This window comes from Camelus bactrianus, chromosome 19 (assembly GCF_048773025.1).
Source record: "Camelus bactrianus isolate YW-2024 breed Bactrian camel chromosome 19, ASM4877302v1, whole genome shotgun sequence".
Taxonomy (NCBI): domain Eukaryota; kingdom Metazoa; phylum Chordata; class Mammalia; order Artiodactyla; family Camelidae; genus Camelus; species Camelus bactrianus.
Genome location: NC_133557.1, coordinates 7,874,527 through 7,895,455, shown reverse-complemented (window position 1 = coordinate 7,895,455; position 20,929 = coordinate 7,874,527). Strand labels below are relative to the sequence as shown.

The 20,929-nt window shown below is 39.8% G+C and overlaps 2 protein-coding genes and 1 non-coding gene across 7 annotated transcripts in view; 1 reads left to right on the top strand and 2 right to left on the bottom strand.

Moving 5' to 3' along the window:
* The window catches only part of UBOX5 (U-box domain containing 5), a 31,791-nt gene extending 10,862 nt beyond the window's left edge, over nt 1-20,929 (bottom strand). For 2 of the 3 annotated variants that reach the window (XM_010972772.3, XM_074347011.1), the window contains exon 1: nt 18,600-18,706. The gene's annotated coding sequence lies outside the window, so the exon portion shown is untranslated. Of the gene's footprint in view, nt 1-18,599; nt 18,707-20,829 lie in introns of those variants that run through there. The other variant, XM_010972773.2, reaches the window with a different exon arrangement.
* FASTKD5 (FAST kinase domains 5) lies at nt 10,953-20,929 on the bottom strand. Of its 3 annotated transcripts, XM_045508496.2 has the most exons (3): nt 20,830-20,862; nt 18,600-18,706; nt 10,953-13,685 (listed from the first exon to the last, which is right to left on the bottom strand). In XM_045508496.2, the coding sequence occupies exon 3, from the start codon at nt 13,646-13,648 to the stop codon at nt 11,204-11,206; it is 2,445 nt and encodes an 814-aa protein (XP_045364452.2). In that variant the 5' UTR covers nt 13,649-13,685; nt 18,600-18,706; nt 20,830-20,862; the 3' UTR covers nt 10,953-11,203. The 3 variants fall into 3 exon arrangements, with proteins under 3 accessions (XP_045364452.2, XP_045364454.2, XP_074203111.1); XM_045508498.2 differs by lacking the exon at nt 18,600-18,706 and having other exon boundaries at nt 20,830-20,929; XM_074347010.1 differs by lacking the exons at nt 18,600-18,706; nt 20,830-20,862 and adding an exon at nt 15,936-18,565.
* Nucleotides 14,681-14,787, top strand: LOC123613609 (U6 spliceosomal RNA). Its single transcript, XR_006720979.1, has one exon. It is a non-coding gene; the product is annotated as a U6 spliceosomal RNA (small nuclear RNA).

Below are 20,929 nucleotides of genomic sequence, written 5' to 3'. Positions count from 1 at the left end.
GCCACCAGACATTTTATTTTATTTAGATCTCACTGACTGGTTAGCCCTAAAGTGTGTACTAATATCCTTATTTCATAGGTGAAGAAACTGAGGCTCAAAGATTAAGCTGGGACTCAGATTCCAAACCTTCCTAAACCACTCTGGTTATTGCCTACTTGGACACAATTTACCTTTTGAAGGATTTACCAGGAAGTTATACAGCTTAAAGTCAGATGTTCTACAGACACCTTACAACTTTTTTTCCCTCTGTTACTTAGGTCAACGTTTGGTATTATTCATTAAAAAAAAATCAATTCTTCCAAACTTAGAGTTAATGTGGCTAGGCTCTGTGATGTGGAAGTTTAGAAACCTTGACAGCCCTTTCCAACGTATGTTGGATCAAGCCTCAAATTGTTTTTTCTTAAGAAAAATCTTTAGGTAAGCTAGCCTTCTATTCAAGCATCTCACCTCATGAGGTGTCTCAACCTTCAGCAGAGGTTGTTAATTCCATTAGTCAGCTATTAAAGTACATGGACCTGTAACTGACCAGACACAGCCAACTTGTTCCCTACAGCACTTAACCAAACTCTAACTTGAGAAATTATGTATAGAGACTGCTCAGTCCATCCAAATTAAATTCTTTTTAGTGCCAGCCTAAGTATTACTTCTTGCCTCCTGCCTGGTACCTCTGGTGGCTGTTGCAATTATATCCCACAACACTATCTGACAAACTTCTTAGCAGTGTGGATCCTCATCTGCAGCAAAAAAATTAGAGTTCAGGTGTTTTGAGCACTAGCTGCCTTAGACTCCTTGCTTGGCACCCTGAAATAAATAGGGCACTTTCCTTCATAGATAGATAGATAGATAGATAGATAGATAGATAGATAGATAGATAGATAGATAGATAGATAGGTAAATGTAATACATTTATAAAAACTCAGTGGCCAATCTGTGAAGGTTCACAGGGACACCAGGGTGGCACCAGACACCAACTGACAACCATAACCGCGGTCTCTAAAATGTATTACCCCATTGAGCTGCCCCTCAGAGCAATGTACTGGGCTATCCTCATGTTCATCCCAGCCATAACCATTACCACATTCCCTGCTCCGTTGCAGATATACTTTACCAAATGGTTCACTGGTTCTGTGTGGCCTGTTAGCAAGAAACGTTAAAAAAAAAAAACCAAACAGCTCTATAAAGTCGGGTGGTTTTATGAGGTTGTCAAAATGATCATTCTCTATTCTGCATGGTAGCCTTTCTTTGAGACCCATGAGAAAATTCTCTCCTTGGTCTCAGTACTAGGAACAGTTGCTTTTTCCAATCAACTCAATATTTTGAGGTGTGAATATGAATCATATAATTGATCATGGTCTTTGGCTGCTAGAAAGTTCAGAATGAAATCTGTGGCCCATCCCTCAAATTTCTCTTTGTCTGAATTCTTTACTTATTTTTGTCATAGTATATGTTGTGAAAGCTACCTTAAAATCATTTTGGAACAGGATGGGGTAGAAATAATAAACCATCCTCTTTTTGGTGAAATTTAGGTTGTTTGCAACTTTTTACTAATATTAAGATAAAAATCTTAAGTAGATTTTTGTCTTTTTTTTTTTTTTTTTGTCTTAGTACAGTTTGACACTTTTTCCTTAAGGAGTCCCACATGTTTCTTGTTAAGGTTACTATTTATGAACAGGATCCTTTTATCCTGTTACTTTTTCTATCCAGTTATTCCTATGTTAAGGATGCTTTTCATTTTGGTATCTTTATTATGTGCCCAGTTGTCTTACTGAACTCATTGATTTTAACAAATTTTCAGGGTTTTTTTGGGGGGAGGTGCTACAATCTCAGTAATAATGAGATCTTCTTTCTTAAAACAGTCACTCATTTCTGTCTCTCATCTTACTGCATTAGCTGGAACTGCTAGAATTACATGGAAAAATATTAAAGTTGTCATGCTTGTTTTGTTCCCATTAGAAAATGCCTCTAGTGTTTCATCTTTGAACATAATGCTGATTGTAAGATTGAAATATTCTTTTTATGTTAATAAAACACTCTAATTTTCATAGTTTTTTTGAAAATCAAGGATATGCTTTGAATTCTGATTTTCTCTATATATTGAGTTTTATTATTTTTCTTATTTGACAGATTAATGAGATATAACACATTTTCCAATTTTAAATCATCCTTTTTAACCCTAAGATAGGCTCTGTTTGGTTGTGGCAGATGGTTCTTTAAATGTTTTTCAAACTGTACCAAATTTGGTTGCTCATATTTAATTTTAGATGAGATACCATTGTACATACAAGGAACATTCACAAGTCCTACGCTAGGCACAGGAGTAGAGATAAAAATGAAATGGTCAGGTGGTGAAACTATTCTGTATGACACTATAATATGTGGCCTTATGCCTTTGCCAAAATCCACAGAACTGTACAATACAAAGAATAAACCTTAATGTAAACTATGGACTAAAGTTAACAATAATATATCAATACTGGCTCATCAGTTATAACAAATATACCTCACTAATGAAATAGGTTAATAATACAGAAACTGTATGAAAGGGAGATGATGTATATAGGAACTCTGCATTATCTGCTCAATTTTTCTGTAAGCCTAAAACTGCTCTTAAGAAATAATCTAATGATAATAATAAAGACTGACTGGGGGAAAAGTGACTGGAAACAAATTAGGACTAGAGATCAAATTGAAAGAAGTGACTGTGACATTACAGGACTAGAGTAACAGACCCTTTAAAAAAAATCTTACAAATCATGGTATCCTTTTCTCTGGGAAACAGTGATGCCCAAACACTGTAGGATTCTACAGGACTCTGGCTGCCATTCAGGTCTTCATGTGATCTTTTCCTCTCTGGTACCAACAGCTCTGATCTTTTAAGGTAAGTATCTCCTCCTTACTGCTTAACCCACAAAAAAAAGAATGGCTCACCATATGAAAATACAAACAGCCTCAACCAGGAAGACCGTCTCCTCAGCCCTGCCTAGAAAATGGCCATGTTACATGAACTCACTGCAAATATTGTCCAGTAAGTACTTACAAATTATAGGCTCCTTATCCAAATTTAGCATCTAAGTACAAGAGAGGCTAAGCCTGAGTATAAATTGGGGACCACAGATCATGGCTAAAATGTCCTGCGGTTCAGAAAAGCAGCTTGGAACCAAATAATAATAATGGCTTAATAATATGGCATTGTAAGATAGCAAGATAATAAAGGTTTATAAGCAGATAACACGTCAACTTTCACTACAAAGGTTTTCTTATCATGAAATATTTTAGGTAAAAAGGTAAAGTATAGAATACAGTAGACATGCTTATACCCATCAACTAGATTTAGCACATGCTAACATTTTGCCATGTTTGTGTCCCATTAATGTACCTTAATGATAATTTACTACGTGCATTATCTTGCAACTTGCTTTTCTATTAAACATTATTAAGTTTTTCCATGTTGAAGTTTGTATATCTAGTTTATTCATTTTAACTGCTTCACAATATTCAATTGTATGACTAAAACACGGTTTATTTCTCCATTGCCCTAATGCTCACATTTTTAATTTCTTTTACTATAAAAAGCTGCAATAAATATTCTCTGTCTTTTTATGGGGGAAAAAAACCCAAAATTAAATAAAATGGTCCTGTCCTCAAGTCTTGAGGCATTCCAGACTTCCTTCCAACAGTGATTATGGCATACAGAAGTTTGTAACAGTCTTCTGCAGATGACATTGAGAGTAGGGAAGCATGGCCTAAAGCAATGTTTTTCAATTTGTGTTTTGAAATCAAGTTATAGGTTGAAGAAAAACATAAACTAAAAGTACAAAATACCAAAGTGCACATAGTACACTATTTCGTGAAACTTTTGTTTCAGTTTTATACAAATACATATAACAAACGTATATACAGGCTCAACATAAAACGTATTTCTTATTGTGGCCTTTGATGAAAAAGATTGAAAACACTGGCCAAAAGTATACTGAGAAGTCAGGGAAGAATTCATAGGAGTCAAGTTTAAACTAGAAACAACTAAGACACATGCCAGACCTCATGGGCAACTCTGAAGGACAGATACAACATACTAGTGGTAAATCGGACAATATGTGCTTGACTATAGGAGCCAAGAGGCAAGAAGAAAAACAAAAGGGGAAGGGCACTAGGGACAGGGACCAGTAAGAGTCAAGGCACAGAAATGGGATGTTGTGAGGCAAATCTAGGAAATGCTGACTATGCCATTCAGCTGGAGGAGGCAGGGCTGGGAGGGCAGATGGAGGTGATGGGGAGGACCTTGAATGTCATGCCAAGGGGTGTTAGACTACTTTACCTGCAGGGCTGAGGCAGTATTTTTCCAAACTGCAGATTAAGAATCAAGAATTCAAATTACTGAGCCATAACCCTCATTTAAAAAAAAAATAAGTAGAATAGAAAGAAAATGTCAGAGTGCATCATACACGAGGGTGAGCAGTGTTCTGTGAAACTTTAGTTTGAGATATATATATATGTATGAAACTGTATACTTATCTATCTAGTTATCCTGAATTTTGATATAAAATGTTATTTCTTACTAAGAGTTGTACCAAGGTTGTAATAAAAGAATTTGAAAGCTACTGGTCAAAGGGAAGTCACAGATGGCTTATAACCAGAGAGAGAAATGACACTAATGAAAAGTCTGCCATTAACCTCCTAGGTGACAACAGCAATTCTAAACCACTTAGAGGCAATTCACCCTTCAAGGGGTTTCCCTTTCCTCTGGCTGATGTGTTTGCACTTTCTTTTTTATACTATGTGAGGGGCTACCTTTGCAAATGGCTTTCTGAAGAGATCAAGGATGAATATCAAAGTACCAACTACTTAGAAATAAACTAGCAGTCTCAGTTCTTCCCTTGACATTTTCTTCCTCTATTTTTTTTTAAGGGAAGGGATTCTTTAAGAGGAAGGAGGAAAATGAACTATGTATAACATATTACTGAGTATCTCACAAGGATTTCAAAGCTACCTTCTAAGAAATCTTTGAATTTTAATTTTAATTAAACTTTAAAATTTTAAGGTCACTGTAAATTCATGTGCATGGTAAGAAATAATACAAAGAGATCTCACATACCTCTTAACCACTCCCTCAATGGTAACATCTTGCAGTTACAGCACATGACAACCAGGAAACTATTGATGCAGGCCGCTGATCTTACTCAGATTTCACCAGCTTTCCATGCACTTACTTGTGTGTGCCTGTGTGTTTAGTACTATACAATTTTATTCTATGCACAGACTGTGTGATCATTTTTTGTGTACCAAAGTTAAGATACAGAACAGTTTGGATTCCTTGTGCTGTTCTTTTATTTTCTAAGTCCAAATGCTCTATTACTACAGAAGTCTTAAAAGTTCCTCACCCAGATCTAAGCTCCTCAACTGACGATTCCATGGATTCCTGCTATCCACACACACTGTCAGAAACAAATCTGAGCAACATGTTTTTTCTTGGTGTACCTGTCACTTAAATGAAAAATACGTGTAGAAAAATACAAAAGTAAATATAAAAAAAAGAAAAGGAACTTTAAATATTAGAAATATTATGATCACACATTTTTAAAAAATCTGTATCTAGGATTATGTACACCTAGTTTGGGAGGTAATGGTGGACATGCAGAAATTTAAAATATGCAATGTATTAGAGTGGTGGGATAAGCTGTTTTTTTCTTTTCGTATGTTTAAAGTTGTAAGTAGTTAAAAAATTGGTCTGGGTTCCTGAGGTTTCAGGATGATATAAAGAAGAATGAGGCTCCAGATACACACTCAGAGTATTTCCTGCAGCGTCCAGCCCGTAGAGGACTGGATATCCAGATGGAGGCAGACCCTTCTCCTTTGCTTCCCTGTACTCAGGCTGAGGAAGGGAAAGTGCAAGGGAAGGGCTGGGAAGGGATCCAGAGGCAGGGTGACCAACCATGTGGACTACTCAGGACGGAGGGGTTTTCCTGAACAAGGAATTTTCAGTGCTAAAACCAGAAAAGTCCTAAGCAAATGGGGACAAATTGGTCATCCTATCTGGAAGGTTTCTGTCTGTGCTTCCTTGGACCTTAAGGCAGCCAAGCAAAACTTTTTGTTGTTGAAGACTCAGAACTGAGGGGTGGGGAAGTGTGGAGGGATAATTTAAAAGATAATAAGGTGACCATGACACTCTGAACACCTGTGCACCCATCTTCCTTTGGCCTATGAAGAAGTTGCCATAGCTGAATTACACAAGCTGATTTTTGAGTCTCACGAAAATGTAATGGAAAGTAATTCTGGCAGATAGACATATTTTAAAGACTAGGCTCAAACAGGTTACAGAGGGAAAAAAAAAGAAAAGATTACCTGTCAAATAAGAGAAAAGCATTTAACCTCAAAAGAGTGGGTGGAATACCAATGCACTGAGCAATTTTATAAATTGGGCACTTCAGCTTTTAAAGAAGTACAATACTTCTCATAATTTCTAAATTGAGTTACTTGTCCATCCAAGTAAAAAATCTGACTTGTGCGCATTTTTCTTATAGCTGGTTAAAATGAAAGACAGCTGTCCCAGCCTATCCCACACAGTCACCCACCAGTGAGAGGGGCCCAGGAGGACCAAAGAAGCTTGCAATGTTATATACTTGGAACTCATTTACCCTTCAAGGGCTTAATATGTGCAAGGCACTCTGCTAGACACAAATGGACACAGTTTTTACTCTTAAGAAACTCATAGGATCAAAACAAGGAATGGATGGGCAAAGGGTTCAAATACCATTTAATCAGTGCCTTAATAGCAGTGTCAGAAAAATTGTATGGGAACCCAGGAAAGGCAGTCAGGCTCTCCATATACAAATCTGACCCCAACTGTGTCCCTCTGCGCCAGGGCCTTCTTCCATCTGTTCTTACCTCTTTCTTAAATCTTCAATTTATCTCAGACTCTTGGACCTTTTCCTCAACATGTAAACAACATTCAAGTCTCTTCTGCCCTCAAAAAAACCCCTGCCTTGGTGCTGTATTTTCTTAGGGTCGTCAACTTAGCAAATAAAAATTAAAAATGCCCACTTAAATCCGAAATTTGGATAAACAATGGATTTTTTATTTGTTTAGTTATAAGAATGTTCCATGTACTATGTTGGACATACTTACACTAAAAAAAAATTCAGAAAGGATCTTCCTCAACACGATAAAGAATGTTTATGAAAATCCCAATTAATATCATACTCAATGGTGAAAGACTGAAAGCATTCCCCCTAAGATCAGGAACAAGACAAGGATGCCTGCTTTCACCACTTCTATTCAGTTTTGTACTGTAAGTTCTAGCCAGAGCAATTAGGCAACAAAATAAAATTAAAAGGTATCCAAAGTGGAAAGGAAGAAATAAACTATTTCTATACACAGACGACATGATTCTATATACAGAAAATCCTAAAGAACACAAACACACACACAAATTAAAAGAGCTAATAAAAGAATTAAGCAGAGGTGCAGGGTAAATCAGTTGTATTTCTATACACTAGAAATGAGCAATTCAAAAAGGAAATTAAGAAAATTCCATTTACAATAGCATCAAAAAAATACAACCCCTAGGAATAAATTTAACTGAGGAGGTACAAGACTTGTACACTGAAAACTACAAAATGTTGCCAAAAAAATTTAAAGAAGATCTAAAGAAATGTGGAAAGACATTCTGTGTTCACAGATTAGAAAACTTGATATTAAGATTGAAAAGATACCAAATATCATTAGCCACTAGGGAAATACAAATCAAAACCACAATGAAATTCCACTGCACACCTGCCAGGATGGCTATTTTTTAAAAAAAAATGAAAATAATAAGTGTCAGTAAAGCCATGGAGAAACTGTAACCCTAGTACATTGTTGGTAGGAATGTAAAATGGTACAGACACTGTGGAAAAGTCTGGTGGTTCCTCAGTAAGTTACACAGAATTAACAAATGACCCAGCAATTTCATTTCTAGATATACCCCAGAAGTATTGAAAACAGCTGTTCAAATAAAAATTTATATATGAGTATCCCCAACAGTACTATTCACAATAGCCAAAAGGCCCCAGTGTCCCTCAGCTGATGAATGGATAAACAAGATACAGCATACCCATGCTATGGAATATTCCTTCAGCCATAAAAAGGAATGAAATACTAGAACATGCTATAACATGGATGAACCTTGAAAACATTATGCTAAGTAAAAGAAGCCAGACACAGAAAGCCACAAATTGTACAATTCCATTTATATGAAATATCCATATATGCAAATCCATAGAGAAAGAAAGATTAGTGGCTGCCAGCGTGTGGGGAAGGGGGAAATACAGAGTGATGGCTTAATGGGTATGGAGTTCCCTTCTGGGGTGGGTGAAGAAAATGTTCTGGAACTAGACAGTGATGATTGATTACACAAAACTATCAATATACTAAGTATTACGGAATTGTACACTTGGTTTAAAATGGCCAATTTCATGTGTACTTTACCACAAAACATTATTCATTACTTGTTTGAAATTCAAATTTAACTGGACATACTATGTTTTATCTGGCAATCCTAGTCCCATTTTAATCCTGCTCATTTCCCCTTCCCTTCAAAGGTTCTTGAGGAATTGTCTCAGTATTTGCAATCCATTCCTTAACTCTCATTTATCGAACACATGTGCAATGTGGCTTTTGCTCTGACAAATTGATTCAAACTGCTATTAAGGTCATCAATGATATCCAAGTTGCTAAACTGACAGATTTTTCAGTTCTTGCCTTAATTGTTCTCTCCCTAGCAACTGACTATACAAACCCTCTCCTTTTTGAAATACTCTTTCCCTTTGGCTTCTGTGCAGTGAAAGTTTCTCTTAGCAAGTTTGCGGTGTTAAAAGTCCTGCACATTCCAAAGAAACTGGCCCTTCACCAGTTCACGGGAGATAACCTCTAAGCCTTTGGAACATTCTGCCTGATAAGATTGTTTCATATACACCTAGGATCGTGGGCCACACCAGACAGTTCACACTAACAATGTGATTTATAGTGGGAGCCCTGGGCCATGATGCATCAGTTGGGCCTCTGGAGGGGCTGGGGACTGAGTTACTAAGGTCAGCCATGTGGGCATTTCACGCCTATGTGACTGACCCCGAATAAAAATCCTGCACATCAGGCTCAGGGGAGCTTCTCTGACTGTCAGTATCTGTACATGTTGGCAAACAGCACTGCTGGGATGAATTAAGAGCTGTCCACGTAACTCCACTGGAAAAGGACAACTGAAAGCTTGTGTCTGGTCTCTCCTAGATTCTACACTATGTGCCTTTTTCTTCTGCTGATTTTAGCACATATCGTTTCACTATAATAAACCATAACTAGGAGTACAGCTTCTGCGAATCCTTCTAGTGAAAGGGGTCTTAGGGAGACCAGACGTACTTCTATGCCACTATATTTTCCTAAGTCTGATTATCTGTTCTTTTTCCGCCTTTATCACTGAATCCCTTTGCTCTGCCCTCCCTATAAATGCTGGTATTCTACTCTTGGTCATCGTCTCCCCTCCCTACCTGCAATGACCTCCTTTCCACCTGTCCCAGGAAACTTCACACTTATGGTTCTGCCACCTGACCTCATGCCCACTTGAGACCCCAGCCTGGAGCTTTCTCCCTAGAAGCCCGTATCAGCATGACCAGGGCAGATTCGTCTTGTCTCTTTTCCCCCTTCCAAACACCTTCAGAATTTAAACTTTCCATTCCCCTGGTTTTGGCCCTCACTGTCTCTCACATAAGCTCTTGCACACATCTGTGAAATATTCTCTCTGAATTATCTCATACAAGCCTATACCTCAATCTAGTTCTATCCTTTTTATTTAAAATTTCTAAAACATGAATCTGTCCAATTACTCCCTGACTTAGAACACTTTAGAAGCACTCTAGCTTCTGTAAACTGGGGCTCTTTGGCAAGGCCGTAAGGCTTCCGTGACCCAGATACTCTCTCTGTCTCTGGCCCCACACCCTCTGCCTTCCTTCCACTCTTAACTCTCTCCAGCAATGCCTAACCACTCTGAATTTCCAGACCACACTCACTAAACATTATCTATGTCCTAGGACCCATTCTGGACACTGGAGATAAATTCTAGACAAAGTTATTTCAAAGGGCTATCTTCCAACAGGGAAACCAGTAAGTAAAGAATAATTTCTGATACTGCTGAGGAAAGTGAGGAAAATGAAGCTAAAGCTGACAGAGCACAATCAAAGGCCAATTGGATACTGTTTTACTTAGCATAGATGGGGAAGTGAGTTTAATGATGGGAGGGACTGGTTTTAAAACAAATTCTCATTTGACCCCATGGCCCCAAGACCTCATAGACCCCAAGTGTTTGAAAAAGTTACCTGTATTAACTTACTTACATATATTCAGTCTTCTTATGCTTGTGGCTCTAATACAACCAAAGCTGAAGCCCACTAGACTTCCTATTATGGGAAGTAATACACCTCCTTCTCATCTGAGCTACTAGCCATGAAAACCATTCTGCCTGATCATCAAATTTGGGAACCACTGGCCCAAAAGGTATTCATATAATTCTACTCTTCTAGGTCCACTTTAGGAAGAAAATATTCTTGGGGCTTTGGTCAGGGGGAGGGGCGAGGGTAAGTTATGAAAGAGAAGTAGAAATGCAGAAGAGGAGGCTAAGAGGAATATATTACGCTAATTCTCAAATGGCTCTTTAAAAAAGGAAGAACCAGCAACTAAGGATAACCAATCAAATCTAAGAGACAATGAGAAGGACTTAATTTCAAAGAGTATGAAAAAAACATGCAGGGGGGGAAAACTGAAATATAAGTGAAGTTGTAAAGATTCTTATCTTAAAACAAAGTATATGAAAACCATTTTTTAAAAATGGACTTTGGACAATTCCTGACTACACTTTTATCCTAAAAATTCAAAATAACCATGAGGTAAGGCCAGTAAAGAGAGAGAAAAATGAGACTGGAATTACTTGATCATAAGACATTTTAAGATGTTTATTATTTATCTGCACAAATTAGCAGCACCTTATACAACTGGACTAGGTTATAATTAATTCACAGTAACATACACTAGCTTCCATCTGCCACAGACAAGAACACAACTAAGTCTCCTCAACAGATGATTTTATTAGCAAACCTACATTCGGGCTTTTATAACTGTTTCGCAGCACCTGGCACAGTGCACATCCACAGCACTTATGAGTAGAACTGGACCTGAAGGCTCTTTAGAGAGCAGAGGTGAACACTTTCTCATGAAGGAACGCCAGCTTTTCAAAGCGAGTCCGTTTCAGTAGTGGTAGCCATTCCCAGTGGGATAACTCGACCACACGGTACCCAAGCTGATTCAGCTGTCGCCTCTTCATATTGTGCAGCCCGAGCAGATTCCTGGAACCATAGCAATACTGGTTCTTGTTTGTCAACTGAATAGCCAGCTTCACTTGTGGGGCCTGCATGCAAGCTGGGGGGCACAGATCAGCCATCTCCATGGCCCCCAATCTGTGTGCCACATTGCAAAGGGGGTCCGCCACAGGTATGGCCAACTTCTCCTCTGATTTCATGGGCTGCCGCCCAGTGTCTGACACAGTTTCCCCCTGGAAATGTCCTCTTGATTTCCCTTTTAGTAGCTGATTCATCAAATCATCTGTAAGGCTGACTCCCACATGCTTAAGCCTTAATTTGGTCTCATCTTCAACGGATGTAGCTTCTCTGTTAAATGGTAATGGCTTCATATTAACATCAAGCTGAACCTCTAAATCAGAAGATCGAGTATGAGGCAAAATCATATGGTGTTTGATGTACTGGGGCCCACCCAACATGGTCTCAAGTAAAAAGAGAGCCTCTAGGAATTCAGGCTTTGAGTCCATATCCTTCCTTGCTAAATTCCACACCATTTCCAACCCCTCTTGCTGAAGATGAGAGCTAAGACGACTGCCTCTGTAATCTGGACATTCAATGCCAACTGTACCATCAAGAGTATATAGCTCCTTAGTGACTTCAAACTTACTTTTTTCCTGAGCCAACTTAACAAACTCTGGACTCAAAGCAAAATCTATGAGGTCTGCTGGAAAGTACTCAGAAAATGCCAGGCCCAGCAGGCATGTGAGCAGGTGTTCTGGGTATCGATTGAACTCAGGCATCTTTCTGTGAATCTCATTTATCAGGCTAGAATAAAACTCTTCTGTATTGGGTGGCTTATAATTCAGAGTTCCAAATGACCACAGAATCTTGGCAACATCTTTACTTCGACAGTATGCTACCCTAGGAGGCAAAGACGCAGCCACAGCATTCATTATGCCTTCATCCAGGATGTGTAAGGCCGAGCAGGCAAGAGTCAGGTGCATGACACCCTGAACTCCCAGGGAAGGAATTCGCTGAGGAGCAATCTGTCCAAATTGCTTCATGAAATTTACGTGATCCACATGAGTGAAACGGAACATTTTAAGAATATTCACTAAGGCATAACTACTCAGATCATGCATGTCAGCACAAGCCAAGTCTCCAATTTTCCGCATGACAAATTCAGAAAGACCACTACTTGATTTAAAAAATCCCAAACAAATTGTACCAAACTCCTCTACATTGATCAAATCTATATACTTGAGGATCAATGATTCTAGTTTTTGCATTAGGTCCTGGGGTACCTGACGACTTTCACCTATAATGTAAATTAAGTGAATCAGCTGGGACAAGGATAGATCTTTCCAGTGCAAGTTCAGATAACTGAAAAAGATTTTTAAAAAACGAGGTACTCTGCGGCCCAAGCACCGCCAGAGGTCAGCCACCAAGAGAAGTTGATCCAGACTCATCTCCCACACCTTATGGCAAAATTTGGTTTCAAACACATCTAGCATTGAATGGGAATGAGGGATTCGTAAACTGACAAAGGCTTTCAAAATACTGATCAGATCTGGGGCATCAAAGAGCTGTATGTTTTTCACACTCAGCTGGCAGAGCAGAGCAAAGCTGGCACTGGACAGCAAAACAGGATGCTGCTCCGCAGGCAAAGAACTCAGCTTACAGAAATAATCAACAATAGTTTGAGGCTGAAGATTATCTTGATAAACTGTAACTTTGTGCAAAATTAGTTCACCTTCTGAAACAGACAGGGGCTGGCAAGTCTCAGATCTATTATAGCTGTGAAGCTGGTATTCTGGTCTTAGCTGTAGAAAAACTCGGGGGTCTTCAAAGGAATCAAAAGCTTCCACATCCTCTTCATTAACTCTCATGGCCCTGGGTGATCCTGGCTTCAATGTGCTGACCTTAGAGGCAGAAGCCCTGCTGAATTCCAAACCCAGGAAGGTACTGCTAGTCGTCAGGATCCTCCAAGAAGTGGAGGTGTTATAAATGTTAACTTTTTTGGCAGGATGGCAGAGGCTTTTTTCTGGAAGGTCCTGTCTCTTGTGCCATGTGCAGCTTCCCATACTCCAACATGCCACACTTCGGGTCGCACTGCAGGCAAAAGGACTGCAAAATGCTTGATATCCTAAAGGTTTTAATAGCTTGAGATTGGCTGCCATTCTGGTGTCAGTATTGATCATTTTAGCAGTTAGAACACAGTCCTCACAGGTTTGATCAAGCAATTTCTTGTTTATATGGTGCTTGATTAGAGCTGGACAGGAAGGCATTCCACAGAAACTCCCTGGAAATCTTCGGCATATCACAAGAGCCATGGATCACAAATGACTGGGCCAGAATTGGTGCCAGATACTGAAAAAAGGGTAGACGAAGAATAAGTGGCTTCCACCTATTACAATACCAAAATTTACACATTAAGAATGGATTAAAACTACACTGCTGTCCACTTAAGTAAGTTCAATGCCAGTGAATGTGCAAACCACAAGATAGCATACATCAAGGATAAACCCCATCTGCCTTGCATAAAGGCACAGAAAACCTCAAACCTGGGGTACTACTGGGCAGTTCTTTGGACTGGCCCTCAGTCTGAATTTCCTCTGTCCTCTGGAGACTTCCTTTATGGTTAGAAAAGAGACAGTTGCTCCACTAACATCTAACAGGAAGGAGGAAAGCAGGTTTCCAAAAAGAAAGCTGCAAACAAAAGTGAGCAACCTATTCCATCTCTTTGAAATCAACACATAAAGAGCACACTTGGAGAATAAGAAAGTTGGTAAAAGCTCCGTGCTAACAGCAAGAGTAAAAAGTGGGATTTGGTGTAAAGTTTAATTAATTATACCCACAATAGCCCTCCCTATTCCTAAAATACAAAACTTGTGATTACAGAGTTTTGTTGTTCTAATGCTGCTCCTGTACCTTTCAGAAGATGCCTTTTCTCCTCTCCAGGCCTCTAAGAGTCCGAATCACTACTGCAGAGTAGTCATGCACTTGGGAAGTTAACTCAAAAACTCACTCATTTGGGTAGCGGAGGGCAGAAGGCCTAGGACCTGTTCACTGTTAATTCACTGGTGGGAATCAAAGAGCACCTCAAAAACTAAGCTCAGGGAGTACCAATTCATGCGACTGCCCTGCTGGCAAACCAGGGTACAGCAGCATAGCTTTCCACTGGAGGAGGCGGATTAGCAATGCGTCCAGTCAATAAGGTGTTGACTATCCTGCCTGTGAGCAGCACAAGTCCCATTTTTGTCCCACAGCAGAAACCATGAGAGGCTATGGAAATGACTCTGCTGTACTCCTGCTTTCTCCAAATGTTTACTGTCTTTCCTTCTCCTTGAGAATTGCCAAAGCCTGTGCTCGCTTTGGCAGCACATATACTAAAATTGGAACAATACAGAGAAGATTAGCATGGCCTCTGTGCAAGAATGACATGCAAATGTGTGAAATGTTGCATGTTTTTTAATAAAAACTGTCCAAACAAACAAACAAACAAAGAAATGGCAAAGCCTGACACGCAAAACCCAGGGAGCCCTAAGCTTCCAAGACATGGACTAGACAGGGCTCCTGCTGCAGAAAAGCCCATGAGGGCTCTGAGGGTACCAGGATGACTTTGTGAAATGCCTAACCAACTCCCCTATCAGTCTCTTCCTTCCAGAGCCCACAGCATAAGAACCAGGGGACTATAGGGCAGGCCAGTGGCATTTTTCGGGCAGCCCAGCTACACAGGTTTCTGTGGATGGCAGGAATGTATGTTCTAATTTCTCTGTGAACCAGAGTAGAATTCTTTCATACCAAATCTTTATACATTTGATTGTTTACTGTGGCCTGTGGACCATTCTGCCTACCAAGTTTCAACCTGTGGGTCCAGATGCTATAGATTAGGTGTCTGCAAACTATGGCCCAGAGCCTAAATCTAAGTTTTATCAGAACATAGCCAGGCCATTAGTTAAATACTGTCTATGGCTACTTTCTTGCTACAAGAGCAGAACTGAGTAATTTTGGCAGAGAATATATGGCCTTCAAAGCATAAAATATTTACTATCTGGCCCTTTAAAGGATAAGTCTGCTATAGACTATTAGCTTACTTCTATGAATGCAGATGGTCAGCTTTTTAAAAATTAGAAAACATCAGGAAAACAGTACTGTAATTATTTTTTCTTTAATATTTAGATGATAATTAAAGATTTATGCCTGAAAACAGTCATGAGGGATCTCAATTAATACTGCAGCACAGGCATGGTGGGAACCAAGGAGAGAGCAAGTAATGGAACTCTTCAGCTGACAGAACAGGGCTTTTAAGGGTACCAAGCTGGAACCCAGAATTGGAACCTGGAATCTAAATTTAGTCCCCCACAATATACAACTAAAGCAATTGTTTAAAGTCCTTCATCTCATCTCGGGAACTAGATCTGAAAAAATAACTTAAAAAAAAAAAAGACAAAATACTCTTTTACAATAGCAAAAAATTGAAAATAACCCAATGTCCATCTAGAGGGAGGAGGCTGGTTTACAGAATAAGTGTGTGTCAGGCATCAACACATGGAAAGCACATACAAATATTCAGTGGAACAAACAGAACACAAGTGCCATCACTTAAAATACACTTACATAAAAAGAAAATAACTATACAGCTTCCTTGTTGGGAGACTTCCTGCTAAACCTCTGATAAATTAACTTTTTTCTCCTTTTTATTGGGGTTAAAACTGTTAAACAGAAGAGTGTATGGATTAATTTAACAAAAACTTTTATAAATAATTTTAAAAGCATACTAAATAATTTAAATTACTTCAATTAATACTACCTAAGAGTACTTAATGAGATTACTGTACATGGTCCAAAAATGAAAAAAAGAACCATTTCCTGGAACATCAAAGTTTGACTGGCATACATCCAGTGTTTTGAATTGATGTGGCTCTTTTTGATTTGCAAAAATACAGTCTAAGTCCCAGGGGGAGGGTATAGCTCAGTGGTAGAGTGTGTGCTTAGCACACACAAAGTCCTGGGTTCAATTCTCAGTACTTCCCTTAAAATAAGTAAATAAATGAATAAACCTAATTACCTCCCCCTCACAAAGAAAAACAAACAAACAAAAAATACACGCTAAGTCTCAAGATGGAAATAACAGGAGCTACAATTGTCTTAGGGCCTCCTCTGTGCCAAGCCTCGAATGAGCTGTTTTATCTGCATCAGTTCCAATCCTTACAACCTTTTTGTAAGGTAGGCTTTATTATCTCCAAATTGTTAACAAGGAAAAAGAGACTTTACAAGATTAAGAAACCCGCTGAAGATTACACAGCCAAAGGACAGAATGGTGTTTGACATCAAAGATCATCTGATTCCAAAACCCACATTTCTAGTGTACTGGAGAGACAAGAAAGAGTCAGATTACAGACAGGGGAATGGAGAGGACCCTGAACAATCTATAGGGTTTCTAGGTGCCAGGAAGGCTGGAGGGTTAAAACAGGTCAGCTCAAAAGCCCCTCATACCTCTGACAGTGTAGAATCCTAGCTATCACTATGGTTAGTACATACTACTTACAAGAAGAATCAAAGGAAGACCTCAAAGACCAACGTTTACCTACATGAAGGAATGAGGTTACAAGATGCCATCGTATTTAGGTAAAGAGAACTATCACAATTGAAGGTTAGCAGAAGAGACATGTGATCCAAAATTTAGTTCAACATAGAAGAGAAGTAAAGGGAAATCCCACGATAATGATGAAGGAAGATGCCAGGACTACAGCTGTGAGCAGATGTAAAGAGCAACTAGTTCATGCTGGAAGGGATGGATATTACCTAGCAGAGAAGATTTACATTTCTGATGTATAATCTGAGGATGAACAAGTAATAGAGACATAAAACCAAGCCAATAACAACAGTAACAAAAATTATTAACTCCAGAGAAAACAAAAAAGTTGTACAAGAGAGAAAATGTCATCATTTTACACTTTCTGTTCAGCTATAAATACTTATATAATCTTATCAATATAAACTTTGAATACCAGCCTATCCAAAAACTATGAGCAAACTATATTGGGAGGATGAAGGGGGGGCAGTGGGGTAGGGGGAGATAGAGTAATGATACAAGAGACCTAGAGCATCAAAGCCCATAACAAAGAAACCAAAAGATTTCATAGACATAGATATACCCTAGAAATCAAGAAACAGCAACACAAACATGCTATTTAAAATACACCAATGACTGCCAAAAGGAACAGACAAATAGCTGAAAAGTGCCTCTGTGTAACAAAAATGGAGGGAGAAAAGAAAGGGAATTAAATTCAGTGTTATAAGATCTGTCAAACTATTTAACTATGTAAACCATGTACGTGTGTAACTTAAAAAAAATTTACAAAATGCATAGTCTAACAGGAAATTAAGATATTCGTCAAGAAGACAATAAGTGAACAGAGAAAACAACCTAAATAGTCAAGGATAGAAAGGTGGGGAAGAGCTCAGTGGCAGAGCAGGAACTTAGCATGAATGAGGTCCTGGGTTCAATCCCCAGTACCTCCATTGAAAAACTAACTAAATAAATAAATCTAATTATCTTCCCTGGCAAAGAAAAATAAATAAAATATTAAAAATTAATAAATACTCAAGGAAAATGTTGAAAAGTTATTCCTAGTGCAAGTACTTCCTACTGTCTGTAGAACCTCTTCATGGATGCCCAGTAACAGAAGTGATGACAAAATAAAGAATCTTAGAGCCATGCAGAGCCAAACTGCAAACGGCAAACAGTAGCTACTTTTTCACCACGCAACTTTTAGAATAACTGTATAGGCACCAGATCTTACATATATAGGTCTGAAATATAACCACTTCAGAAGCTGGGTCTTGAGTACTGTGCAGAGGAAAGGGAAGAAACACAAGGTAAATACAGAACCAATAAAGCAGAAGACTGGGGAAAAAGGCACTACAAAAGAGGGGATCAGGGTGTTTTGCCCAGATGGAGAAAAACACAGCTGAGAGTTAGTTTTTCCTTACTTAATGACTCCCATAGAATCCATGAGAAAGCTGGAAAGAACACTATGAGATGCCCAACTGACAACTCCTGATGCCCTCTCTAAAGGTTCAAAGACATGTGAACATCATTTTATAAAGCTCCTTTCCTAGTTTAAGGCTCCAAGTACACCCTCCTTCCCATTTCCTCTTTAGGGGTCCTCAAGAACCAAAGTGGAGCCTCAAAGACCACTAGACCATGGCTGTTCTGAAAGGCATTGCCCAAACAACCCTTGAATGATGTGACTTAGCAAAAGCAAGGAATCTTACCTTTCCACCTTCCAGGTACAGGTCTGAACAAGGCAGATCAGCTTCGTTTTAAACTACAGTCCAGAAGTTAGAAGAGGGGAGCCAGGCGGAGGAGGCAGCCATGCTAACTGTAGACCAAGTATATGACACCCTCAGCATATTTAATTTACCAGTTAACAGATCTCATCCCTTAATTCTGATTTGATTCTTTTGCTGGAAAAATTTAACTAGCTTATGTCCTGATAAAATTGCCACAAATGGATTCTTCAAACCCAATTTTTGCTTAGCAAATAATGTGTTGAACAGTCCTGAGAATTAAGAAAACAAAAAACTAACTTTCTCCAGGCCCTGGATGGAGTCTCCTGCTGAGAGTCTACAAACCTTGAAAGCCCCTGGTGAAGGCTTAGAGACTGACAGTAAGAACCTTTAGCCATTAACGTGGATGCTAACTGGGCTAGACTCTCCTCTTCTGTGCTTCTGTTTCCACATAGAAGCACAACCTGCAAGAGAGGTACTTGAAGGTAAAGCACTAGTGCAAAGGTGTTTAGGTCAAGATAAGTATCACACACAGAGCTAAGTCAAACCAAAATCAAGTCTAACAGCCTATCCCATCCACTTCCTTTTACTTTCCACACTTAGGGAGAGAAAAGAGCACATCACAATCATCTGTAAAAGTTTGTTTGTTTGCTTGTTTTTTAGCTTATATAGCTCTCTCTTCTTCTTCTAACTCTGCTATTCCTCTATCAGAACAGCAAGAAGGGCCTGGGTAGATACAGTCTGAGAAGGCCCCACAGATGATTCTGTTAGAGCCACTCCTCTCAGAGGGTTTCCTCTGGATATAAGAGAATAGACACTCATGTCCTCTCAGCCCACCTAAATGGGACTACTGGAGGGCTGACAAAATCCAGACAGGTAAAGAGAAGTATCTGCACCCACAGTCATGTGAAAAAATTTCCAAATAAACAGTCCATGTACATATCACTGTTAGCACAACCAAACATTTGGTTTTATTTGCTTTCCTAGATTCACAAGGCCACACAGTATAGTATTTCAGACAAGTGAAGGGGGAATCTCAAAATTCTTTGAAATCAAATTTGACTTATTTGCTTGATGAATGACACGGCCTTGTTGGAAACCAGAAAAAAACTAAACCAATGAATGGGGAAGAAAGCCACACTGATAAATTAGACCTACATAACTACCAAAGGCCTCACTTTCTCAGCTGTATCATGCAGCACAAAGTCTTTAGATTTTATCCTGGTCTACCAGGCAGCAGCAAATTCATGCCAGAGCTTGCCCAAGACCACTTAGAGCAGAGAGCCCTACAATCTAGTTCTGGAAAGGCGACTGTTCTTACTACCCACAAAGTGTGAGCACAGTGCAAAAAACATAAATTCAGATTCCAGTAACAATAAATGACTACAGCACAAAACATTAGCCATGTCGGTGCTAAAGCCCTTGGCTTCAGCTCCACAGGACAGAGCACTGTCCAAGGGTCTACAGTGAGTGGGCAATGAAGCATCATCTGAGGAGGCCAATGAACGTTAACTGGTATGAAGAGGGCCCAAAGCTCCCTGAGACAGAAGAGCTGTGTCATGATTTGCACGGAAAAAGAAAGAGCAATTATCTTTCTTATCCCTGGAGAGAAAAAAGGGGGAGGGACATCAGTAGGACCTTTAGGCTTGTGCAACCAGACACTGTAAAAAAAAAAAAAATTGGAAAAGGGTACATACATATTGTACTGATATTTACCGAAAACTCAACCTGTCCGAGGTACTAAACAAAACACCGCAGGGCCCTGCTGCTCACAGTGTAGCCTGCGGAGCAGCGGCATCAGCCTCACTGGAAGCTAGTGTGAACGCAGAATCTCAGGCCCCAAGCCAGACGTACAGAATCTCCAGACCCCTAAGTGATTCGCATGCATACTGAAGTGTGATCAGAGGAGCGGCATAATATCTCACTACCTTCTCACCCACAGCACTGTGAGGCAAATAGTTATTATCTTCATCTCACAGACGAAAAAATCAATGTTCAGGTAAGCCGCTTGCCCAAGGTCACAAAACTCCGGGTCGCCGAGGTTCTTCCTAGGGCCGGGCCTGCGAAAGCTGCCCACAGCCCAGGCCCGGAAGCCCGGAGCCCGGCCTCGGCTCGCGCCGGCCCAGGGCAGGCCAAGAGGGCGGGAGGCGCGAGCCAAGGCCCAGGATCGCAGGGAGCGGCTGCCGCGACCCCCTCCCCGGCCGCCGCCACTCACCTGAGCCTGGCGAGCGCGGGCGCCGCAACACCAGACCCCACTCCCGAGAGCTACCGGGACTTCTCCGGCTACACCCCCGGCCTCACAGCCTCACTTCCGG